The sequence below is a fragment of the Plasmodium sp. gorilla clade G2 genome (assembly GCF_900097015.1).
Source record: "Plasmodium sp. gorilla clade G2 genome assembly, chromosome: 8".
Taxonomy (NCBI): Eukaryota; Apicomplexa; class Aconoidasida; order Haemosporida; family Plasmodiidae; genus Plasmodium; species Plasmodium adleri (nom. inval.).
The window spans coordinates 748,239-760,000 of NC_041700.1; the positions used below are offsets into that span (position 1 = coordinate 748,239).

Here is an 11,762-nt window from a genome sequence, read left to right on the forward strand (position 1 = left end):
TTAAAGAAAAATATTTTTATTTTAAATGGAAAAAAAAATATATATATAAAATAAAAAATATATAAAAATATGAGAATCTATTATTATACTTTTATATCTTTTTGAAGATCTCTTCAAATTTGTAAAAAAAAAAAAAAAAAAATGGAATAGTCACATATATAAAATTATAATATATATATAATTATTATTATATATATATATATAATTTATTTATATATATTAAATATAATATACATATATATAATATATATATATATACAAAAGTATTATGTAGATAATATTATTTTGTAGTTATATATTAAATATATTAACAAATATTCAAATGCTTTATAAAAATAATATAATTTTTAATTGTAGGTGGTAAATATAATTACATTTTAAAGTATAATCAAACAAAATAAAAAAGAAAAAAAAAAAAATCCTCTTCTCCTTTTTTTTTTTTCTTTATATTTTATTATAATAGTTGAAATATTAAATACCCATACATATATATAATATATAATAACATTGTTTCATTCTCCTGCATAGTAAAAAAATAAAACATTGTTTAATATATCTTATATATCATATAAATATAATATATTTTGGATTCCATATATATTGAAAAAATGTTACTTATATAATATAAATAAGAAAAATAAGAAGAATAAGAAATATTATATATATATATATATATAATGTTTCTTATTTTATAATAATATATTTCATTGTAACCTTTTTTTATAATACTCCAATATAGGTTTGGATTTTTATGATGTTATTCATTACTATATAAAATATATACATATTTATATATATTTGTATAAAAATATATAACCATATAATCAACATTACTATTAAAATATTTGTAATATGTTTTTCTTTTAAAAAAGAAATTGCTAAAAATTTCACCACATAACTTTATATTATTAATGTATTATACATATATATAAATTTATTTGTTAAAATAACAAAAAAAATGGTGACAAAAGTAAAAGGGAAATTTAAAAAAGGGGCATCAAATAGCAAAGAAACAGGAATAAGAAATAAAAAAGATAAAAAAAAAAATAATAATAGGAAAAATAACATTAATGAAAATGAAGAAAGTTTAATTAAGAAAACTAATATAATGGTTATTAAAAAAAAAGGAATGAATTCAGAAATTAAAGCATTAAGCAGAGATTTAGTAGATTTGTTTAATCCATATTGTGCAGTTTTCTATATAAGAAAATTAAAAAATTTACACGAATTAAATAAAAAATTAAAAGAATTAAGTTATAAATACACAGTTTGTATGTATATACAAAATAATAAATTGTTATATAGTATTACTAGTAATTATACAAAATTATCTTTAACGTTTTCTATTCAAAATTATACCACGTCTACTTTAATCAAATCTTTATATTTAAAAAATGTATATTGTAATTTTAATAAATTAAAACCATTACTCATTTTAAAAAATTTTAATAACACTTCAAATACAGAAATGTCAAATTATCTTATTATTACACAAAATATTCTTAAAAATCTTTATCCAAGTGTTAATTTGAATGAAGATTTTATGAACAAACCTAGAAGAGTATTATTATATTGTTACAATGATACCGATCAAACTATATATTTCCGTCAATATGCAACCAACTTAAAAAAATTATCATTTAAAAAAATACTAAAGGAGGCATATAATGAAGACATGAGTGGATATAATGATGTATTTAACTATTTATCAACTAAATTGGATGGTAAACATTTCAACACTGATACAATCTCTCAAATGTTGGAAATTGGTCCACGTGTTAGTTACAAAATTTTTAAAATTACAGATCAGGATAAAGGTAAAAAAATATATATGTACATTAAATTATGTGTACATGTAGGATATGCTTAAATATATAATAATAATTAAATAAATATATATATATATATATATATATAAATTTTCTTTTACAGTCATATACTCTGTTACCGATAAAAAGTAATATCCTTAATGAAAATGGTAAAATATAGACATCATAGAATCAGAATTATGGAAATATAATATTGCTTTATTTTATTATTTTATTTTATTTTTTTTTTTTATGTATTATTATGTTGAAGATTTATTTCATCTTAAGGCAATGCAAAAATAGCTGTTGCTTTTCTTTTTTTTTTTTTTTAATTTTTTTTTTACCTGAACGGTTCATAATATTATGACCACGGAATAAATATAATAATTAAAATTGTCCCATATAACAGATTTATATATATTTGGCTGTTTTAAAAAATGGTGATTTGTTATATATATATATATATATATATTATATTATCTTTCTTTCATTTTTTCGTAAGTCTTGTTAAAGAAAACCTTTCTATTAAAAATATAAAAATATATTCATAAGTAATTTATATGGGTCAAAAGAAAATAATTTTTGACATATACAAAAATAAAAAATATATATATATATATTTACAATAATATATGTGTATTTTATGTTGTTTTATTTTAATCTTTTCTATATATTTTTTTCCCCAATATAGATACATCTTTACATACCTTTAATATATTTGTGTGTCTATAATATATATATATATATATATGTGTTTTTTTTTTCTTTTGAACATATTATTGTTTTATATATACATAAAAAAAAAAAAAAAAAATACTTATTTGTTGTACAAACCATAAAATATACTCAATAGAAATTAATATAAACAATATTAATAATATTAATAATATTAGTAACTGTTAATTTGGGATCTTATATATATTTGTAGGTCCACTATAAATACATTTATTTCTTTTTTTCTTCATTTCTTATGTTTTAAATAAATATTTCTTTAAAATATGAAAATAAAAAAAAGTTACTTCTTTTTTGGTTATGCTTTTGCATTATTTTGTAGAGTGTGCTGTGTTTCAAAAAAGGATATATTCAACCCTAAATTATACACTTCCAATGTTGAATATAAAGAAAGAGAATACTTTTTAAAATACCTGGGAATGTCGTATGATATTATTAAGGGTAACCCTTGGGGAGATCCAATTTATATGATAGATTTAGGATACAGACGAAATGTTCTTAGGATGAATGACTTAAATACAAATAATAATATAAAAGATGATAATGTTAAATTTAAGGTTAAAAAAGCTTCTAACATAAAATGTAAGGATAATATAAAAAAAAATGTGATAGATAACTTATGTGATATAAATAAAGTATACGAGAAAAGCTATTCAGTTTCTTCCATTAATGATGATATCCATCCTTTTAATGATTCTAATTATTATAAGATGTTAGTACAAAGAATAAATAGAGGTGATTCAATAATTATAGAGAAGAAAATATGTTCAAAATATTTTTCTTCTATAAATGATATAAATAAAAATGATTTGGATACGTTCTTTTTAACAACACTAAATGAATTAGGAGATAATTATCAGAACATAAAAGATGATACATATAAATGTAGTTTAGAATATTATAAGATGAATAATATGAATAAATATAGTGAAAATTGTTTAAAAACTATAACTCCATGGATATCTTTTTTTAATATGTATGGAACACATGTGATATCAGGAGTTTATTATGGAGGTAAGATAATTCATAATTTATACTTTGAAAATAATAATTTGAAAAAAAAAGAATATAAAATAAGGATATATAAGAGAAGATTGAATCCTTTTAGTACTATTCATTCTAGTTTATATTTTGGTTCTTCTTTATCAAGGGAAAAAATTATTTATATAAGGGAAAGAAATTTGATAATGGATGGAGGGGCACAAATTAATCCCTACAACATTAATGATATAAATATGGAAAAAAAAAAAAAAAAAAATTATTATGTTAATAATGTCGAAAAGAATTTGTATGAACAGAATAAAAATTATAGATATAATTATAATTTTTATGAGATAAAAAATGATGTAATTGATTTAAGGAAAGGTAGTTATTATAATAGTTGGAAAGATAGCATTGAATGGGAACTAGCCAAACCAGTGAAATTAAATTTAGTACCATTATCTGAATTTATAAATTCAGAAGAAGGAAAATCTGCCTATTATATGGCTCTTGAATTTTATTCCAATTTGAGTTATTCTAATTATAATCCTTATTTATATGTATTGAATAAAAGTGAAAAGGATATATATATAATGGATATAAAAAGGAATTGGGAACAATATATTGACAAGAATATAAATTTCAATGTAACACCTAAATGTAAAAATGGTGATAAAATATTAAGTGGTTTTATTCTTACAAATAAAAAAAAATCATATGAGGATAATCATATTATGCACATGTGTCCATTAAATTCGGTATGTTCTAGTGGTATAAATATTGAATCAGATAAAAATTTTGAATTTAGTTGGATTTTATGTAGTAAAGAAAATAGAAGTGAGATACATCAAATATTAACAAAAAATACGTTTCAAGGGAATGGAAAAGCATCATGTCCTTATAATATGAAAATAGGTTTTGGATTTTCATTAACATTTCAAAAATCTATAAATACAAATATAAAAATTGAACCTTGTGAAAGTAATAAAAGAGAATGTGAAAAAAATAATTTGGCTAGTTCATCTCAAACATATTTTTGGATTAATTGTTTACCTACGAACAAAAATATATTATTACAAACATTGGAATCAAAAACATATAGTGAGAAAAAACATTTAAATGATCATTTTGTGTTTAGTTTAAAATGTTCTGAAGGGAAATATATAATTGCAGGTTTCGCAATTGATTATATACCTTCGGGTGTAAATGATTATTTAATATGTCCCGTAGGAAGTAATAAATGTGATTTTATGATTCATGTTAAGGAGAAAAATATAGGTGAAGTACATATACCTATTATGTATATTGTGTGTTCTTCTATTTGATAAAAAAAAAAAAAAAAAAAAAAAAAAAAAAAAGAATCTCTGTGTAATCTTATAAAATTTGAACCATAAACAATTATGCATTAAATATATATATATATATATATATATATATATATATGTATATATTATGTTAGTTTTTTTTTATTTAATTAATGATAACTTTATTATATATATAACACTTTTTTATGTTTTATGCTCTTATTATTAAAAAACTTAAAGACTCTCTTTTTTTTCTTTATTTTTTTGGTATTTGTTTAAATTAACCATACTAATATATATGCGAAGAAAGGTATAGATTTAAATAAATATAAAATATTATTAGTAAAAGAAGTTACAATTATATAATAGTAATTTGAAAAATAAAAAAAAAAAAAATTTTTAAATAAGCAAAATAGCATATGAGGACCACATTTTATTTTAATTTATTTATCTGTTTTTTTTTTTTTTTTTTAACAAAAATGAACACATAAAATTGACGTTATAATGTTAAGAGATTAATTAGTTTCTTGAATAAAAATTGTATTTATAATATTTCTTAAAATATATGAGGGAATAATATTTACATTGCATATATAAAATGTAGAACTTTTAATAATATGTGTTAGTTTGACTATTAAAGAATTATAAGTTAATATATATTCAAAAAAAAATAAAAATATATATATATATATATATATATATATTTACAGATGAAACAAAATGGGGGTTGGTGGAGATAGAAATAAAAAATTAATGGTATAATCAATATTATGTTATTTTAATGGTAACAAATATAATATATATATATATAAGATCATATATATATATATATATATATAGATTAAATAAAAAGAAAAAATTAGTTATGTAAAATTTCTGAGATTTATTAGAATGAATATAGTGGTAACAAATTATGGGATATTAAGCAAAATTTTTATTAGAAAATATTTAGGAAATAAAATAAATACAATCAAATGGTCACACAAAAATATTTGCACATATCATATAGATATAAAAAGATATTATCATTTTAAAAGTGGAAGTAATATAAAATGTAAAAATAATGGTGTCCTGAATAAAGATATGAATTTTATATGTGATGAACTGAAAGGAAAAGATATAGATAATAATTTTATGAATTCAATTGATAATAATAGTAGTTGTAATAATATTAATATTTTATATAAAGATGGAAATAATAACGACAATGTTAATATATCAAAAAAATGTGTACGAAAAAAAGTTATAAGGGATACAGTTATAAATAAGATTAAGGAAAGCACATTATCCTTACTAAATTTAGAAATAGAAGAATTAAATTATGAAGAATTAATAAAATATAAGAATATAAAAAATGTTGTAGTGATGAAAAATAAATTGATAATATTAAAATATCTTAATAGCTATTTATTAAAAAATAATAAAGGCAAATATTATATATTAAAAGTATTAATGTTTTGTATTGTTAAAGATATACATAAATATAAAAACAATGAATTAATATATATATTATATATATATAAATATCATAATTATTTAAATCCATTTTTAATATTACATATAATAGATAAACTATGTTGTGATAATTATATATATAATATGAATATGAAAGAATTTGTATTTTTATTAGATATTTTAAACGTGCCACTTGTTATGACAAATAAATTTATTGAAAGTGTTATGGATTATATAAATATGAATAAAAATAATATAATAAATTGTAAATATTATTTTGATATAGCTTATTTTTTAGCGAACAATAATTTGTATAATGAATATATATTTGATACAATTTCTAAATATTATACTGAACATTCTTGTAACTTTGAGTTATCCATTTTTTATATGTTTAATAATGAAAAGAATCATATTAATATTAATAATAATAATAATAATAATAATAATAAGAATAATTTTCCTATTAAAGGGAGTTACAACATAAATAATAACAACGTAGACATAAAATTATATGAAGAATTAATAAAAAATGATGATTATTTAAATGTTAAAGAAAGGAATATGTTAACATATGTAGACGGTGATAATAGTTTTTGTGACAATATATATGATAGTAATAATATTATAAATTTCAAGAGAGAAATACATAAACATTTATACGTACTATCTAAATATGGATATAAGAATATACAAATATATAATAACATGTTTAAGATAATAATTTTTACATGTAACCATTTTAAACCTTTTGAAATTAGTTCAATTTTCAAATCTTTAAAAAATATAAATTATTTTAATATTTTTTTATTAGAAAAATTAACTAGTACATTAAAAAGAAATATTAGTCAATATAAGACAAACTTATTATTGGACTGTTTAAACACATTATCTTTTTTTAATTACAGAGATGATAATATTATAACTACAATATTAATTAATTTACCAAGGAATATATCAACATATACGTCTAATAATTTTTTAAAATTAGTATATTTTCTCAATAATTTTATTCCTTTTTCAATATATTTACAAATATTTTTAAATAAACAAATTTGTATATTTTCTTCATCTTTTGGATTATCTCATCTAATTTCTTTATTAAAAATATTTACTCACCAAAATTTAATATCTAATCCTATTTTATATTTGTTAAAAATAAAAATTAGTAAATATATTAAACCATTAATATGTAATGATATAAAAAGTAAACATATAAATGAAAAAGCTGTTGAAACCTTTTCTTCAATAAATGGCACACGCAATATAAATATAAGTTATAAAGATATATATACAATATTATGTCATATGCATTTTATGAGAATACAATATGTAGATTTGGCTATAAAATGTATAGAATGTATGTTTTTTATGGAAAAAAATTTTAAAAATATATTTTCTCAAGAGATAGAATATATAACCAATTCATGTTGTCTTTTTTTATTACTTAATGATAATTATGATGATCCATTTTTAAGAAAATTTGTAAATCTTCATATAGAAAGGTTTTTTTCTTTTATCGATTCAAATTTTGTAAAAAATGAATCATTGGAAAAAACAAATGAAAGTATTAATAATTATTTGGAAATGGAAAAAATAAATGATGATATACATTTAGCACATTATGACGAAAAAAATGGAAAAATATATTTTAATAATAAAATTAATTGTAATGAACAAATTGTAGATAAAAAGGATATACATATGGCATTTAATAAAAATAAAAATAAAAATATTTACGCAATAATCATATTAACACTTATATATGAATTAATATATAAAAGCTCAATAAAAAAAAATTCATCAAATGTAATATACAACTTTAATTTGGAATATATAAAAAATAATATATATATCTTTTTACAATACTTTAATAATAAAAATAATGAAAAGGAAAAATGTGATACTATATATATACTTGAGAAATTATTTCCATTAGTATATTTCCCCAATATAAATCCTATACATTTGAAAAATGTAAGTAGAAATAATTATTATATATCTACTTTCAATTTAACGTATTTTCAAAATAGGTATAATAATTATTTAAAAAGTGAACATATTAAAAAGGAAATGATATCTAACCAATATATACTTAATGAAATATATAAAATATTAATAAGTTTAAAACAAAAGGATTATATTTTTAAATTGATAAATAAAAGTCAGAAAAAATCTTTCTTTTTATATATTCATTATATATATGTAAAAAATATAAGGAATGGAGATAAAATAGCCATCTTATTTGCACCAAAAAATTATTATTATAATACAATTGATGATGCTAATTTTGGATTAACATCTAAAAAGGGAAAAACATTATTTGAGAAGAAACATTTTACAAAAGAAGCTATAGCACTATTAGAGTATTTTAAAATATATTTTAATAAGGTATATTTAGTAGACTATTATACATGGGAAAATATGATAAACATACAGGAAAAAAAGGATTATTTTGTAAATTTGTTTAATATATGAATAAATATATTATGGGTTGTAAAGACAGATCATATATTAATTAAATTATTATATATATGTATATATGTATATATTTTTGTATAAATTATTGAATATATTATATATTTCTTTTTTTTTTTTAGTTTTAATTTATCATATGTAAAATAAATCTACATTCTCTTATTAATATTAACATTTTTCATAATAATTATAAATACATATATAAGCATTATATATAGAATAATATTTTTTTAAGTTTATTTATTCTTTATATATATTATTTTGATTTCTTTATATAACTATTAAAAATTTTTCAAACTCAAATACGGATATAACTATTGATTTTTATAATTTTTTTTTTTTTATGAACAGGTCATAATTTTTTTCTCTTCTTTTTCATTTTTTTTTTTTTTTTTTTCAATCTAATGGCTAGTAATATAATTTTAGCTACATATACATATAACATCAGGTTATGTGTATAAACCATAAAAATATAGAACAAATCAAAAAAAAAATATATATAAAGGTTTATATTATATATATTTATGCATATATGTCTAAATCAAAAATAAAAAAAGGAAAATATATATATATATATATATATATATATATATATATATGTATAATAATGTAGACATATATATTTCATTTTACGAATTATAGAATATATATATTTTTTTTTTTTTTTTTGACGAAGAATTTTACACTATGTGCTTTAAATTTAATTTGTTACGATCACCGTTACACTAAAAATATATTTATTTTTATTGCACATTTGTTTTTTTTTGTATTATTTACTTTTTTTTTTTTTTTTTTTTTTTTTTAATATTTATTATTTTTATTTCATTTTGATACCATTATATCCATTGAAACATCATTTTTTTTTTTTTCATATACAATGCGTATATATCCTTATAAATTGATTTAATATCTTTTGAATATGATGATATGTTCAGATTATTTATTTAACATACTAATCGTATGTTACATGTTTATGAATATATGTTCGTTTTCTATTTGTCATGATATAAAAATTGAAGAAACGAATGAAATATTCAGCAAATATTTGGGAAAAGGCTATGATATATTGTTTGGTTACCCATTACCTAATAATGAACTTATTGATGATCCAGGATTTAAAGATATTATTATAGACACACAATTATCAGTTGACCATATATCAAATTATATTTGTAAAAAGGAAGAATATGTAGATGTTATAGAAGATATAAATGACATAGGTTATCTAGGAATGCAGACGATAAATATTGATGATTTGGATAAACGTATAAAACCGTTTTCAGCATCTATGCCATATAAAAGCTATTTTGGAGACTTGGAAATTAAGAAGAAAAAATATGCACTAGCTCAAAATATGTGTGTATTAAATTATGCAACGTATGATTTAAAAGAATCGGGGAAAAATATAAATAAGGATTTCGTATTAGATATTGAAAAATTACCTATTTTAACAAAAAACCAAATGAACACATGTACCAAAGTATTATATATGAGTAATAATCTGAATTGTTCAGAAGGTATAAAAAGCTGGATGAAATTTTTTCAAAAGTATGGAACTCATGTAGTTTTATCTGCCCATTTTGGAGGTATGTCATTTAATACTATGGAAATTACGAAACGAAAAATTGAAGAAATAAAAATATATAAGTATAAATACTCTATTTGGAATATCCCATATTTGAATGTATTTAAATCTGGATCGTTATATCAGGATCTTAGTATTAATGTAGGTGATCAAAAAGAAAATAAAAATAATAATATTAATAATAATAATAATAATAATACAGATGAGAAGAAGAAAAATGATGCTTATATAAAAAATGATCTGTTAATAGAACAGCATAGGGATAATATAAATTTAGAAATTAGAGGAGGAAATAATTTTGATGAAAAGTGGAAAAATTTAACATATTTAGTTTGGAAAAATTCTATTTATTCTAATATGGTTCCTATACATCTTGACTTGTATTCATTGAATACATTTATTCTTATAGAAAAAAAGGAATCATACGATATGGCTTTATTATTTTATAATAATCTGTATGGGATAGATAATGAGAATTTTTATCTTTCTCAAGATATAACAGATGTATTATCTGAAGGAAAACAGATAACTGGTTCAAGTAAAGGATCTTTGATTTTAAGTTGTCCTGTTGGATATATTAAAAGCACTGGTCTTATTTTTATTTACGATAGCTCTGAGAAATTAAAAACTAATAAAAGTAAGGAATCCAAAATAAAAATATACCCATGTACTAATAAAGGGCAATATGATATTGCTTGCTCATATATAACAAAGAAGAAGAATATTATAACATTCGGATGGATATACTGTGTAAAGCATAATTTTATTAAATTTGAAACGCTTTATCAAAATAATGATAATGTAATAACTAAGGATGGTAAAACATCTATGAGTCTTACCTGCACTGAAGGAAATACAATAGCTTTCGGGTTTAAAATGAAATTAGAAAAGTTTGAAAAATTAGAAAAATTAAGAATAAAACCCTGTACTATTGGAAATGATCAGTGTAGTATTAATAATATCAAAAGAAATTCTGATTATTTATTATGGGGTTTTTGTGTACCTTCATCTTTTCGTAGTCTTTCTTCTTTACAATTAACATATATTCATGATGATACTATACAAAATGATATACGTGGAGCTTGTTCAGATGTATATATTAATAAATACGATAATATATTTCTAGGTTTTACTTTTTCTTTTGATAATACATTTGAAGAAGTAAAAACGGAACCTTGTGCAAGCCAATCCAGATATTGTTTTCATAAAATACCAAAAAAGAAGAAAATATATTATGTTGGGATGTTTTTATTATGTAGGTTTGATGGAAACACTAATAAAAAGTTCACATATAAATAAAAAGAAAAGGGTTATGGTATCACATATTTTATACATATTAGTATTTTATTTTTTTCACTTACATACTATGTTTTTATTAACATAACATATATATATATATTGTTATATTTTTTTTTTTTT

At 18.9% G+C, this 11,762-nt stretch overlaps 4 protein-coding genes across 4 annotated transcripts; all 4 read left to right on the plus strand.

Moving 5' to 3' along the window:
* Positions 1-958: 958 nt before the first annotated feature.
* On the plus strand, positions 959-1,961 carry PADL01_0818300 (BRIX domain, putative; the record flags this gene model as incomplete). The annotated part of the gene is made up of 2 exons (XM_028681528.1): positions 959-1,817; positions 1,933-1,961. 2 exons carry the CDS (start codon positions 959-961, stop codon positions 1,959-1,961), a joined length of 888 nt encoding a protein of 295 aa, XP_028537897.1.
* An 845-nt stretch (positions 1,962-2,806) lies between these two features.
* Positions 2,807-4,846, plus strand: PADL01_0818400 (perforin-like protein 5; the record flags this gene model as incomplete). The annotated part of the gene is made up of 1 exon (XM_028681529.1): positions 2,807-4,846. The coding sequence occupies one exon, from the start codon at positions 2,807-2,809 to the stop codon at positions 4,844-4,846; it is 2,040 nt and encodes a 679-aa protein (XP_028537898.1).
* Positions 4,847-5,716: 870 nt separating this feature from the next.
* PADL01_0818500 (conserved Plasmodium protein, unknown function) lies at positions 5,717-8,758 on the plus strand (the record flags this gene model as incomplete). Its single annotated transcript, XM_028681530.1, has 1 exon — positions 5,717-8,758. The coding sequence occupies one exon, from the start codon at positions 5,717-5,719 to the stop codon at positions 8,756-8,758; it is 3,042 nt and encodes a 1,013-aa protein (XP_028537899.1).
* Positions 8,759-9,677: 919 nt separating this feature from the next.
* PADL01_0818600 (perforin-like protein 4) lies at positions 9,678-11,642 on the plus strand (the record flags this gene model as incomplete). The annotated part of the gene is made up of 1 exon (XM_028681531.1): positions 9,678-11,642. The coding sequence occupies one exon, from the start codon at positions 9,678-9,680 to the stop codon at positions 11,640-11,642; it is 1,965 nt and encodes a 654-aa protein (XP_028537900.1).
* Positions 11,643-11,762: the final 120 nt, after the last annotated feature.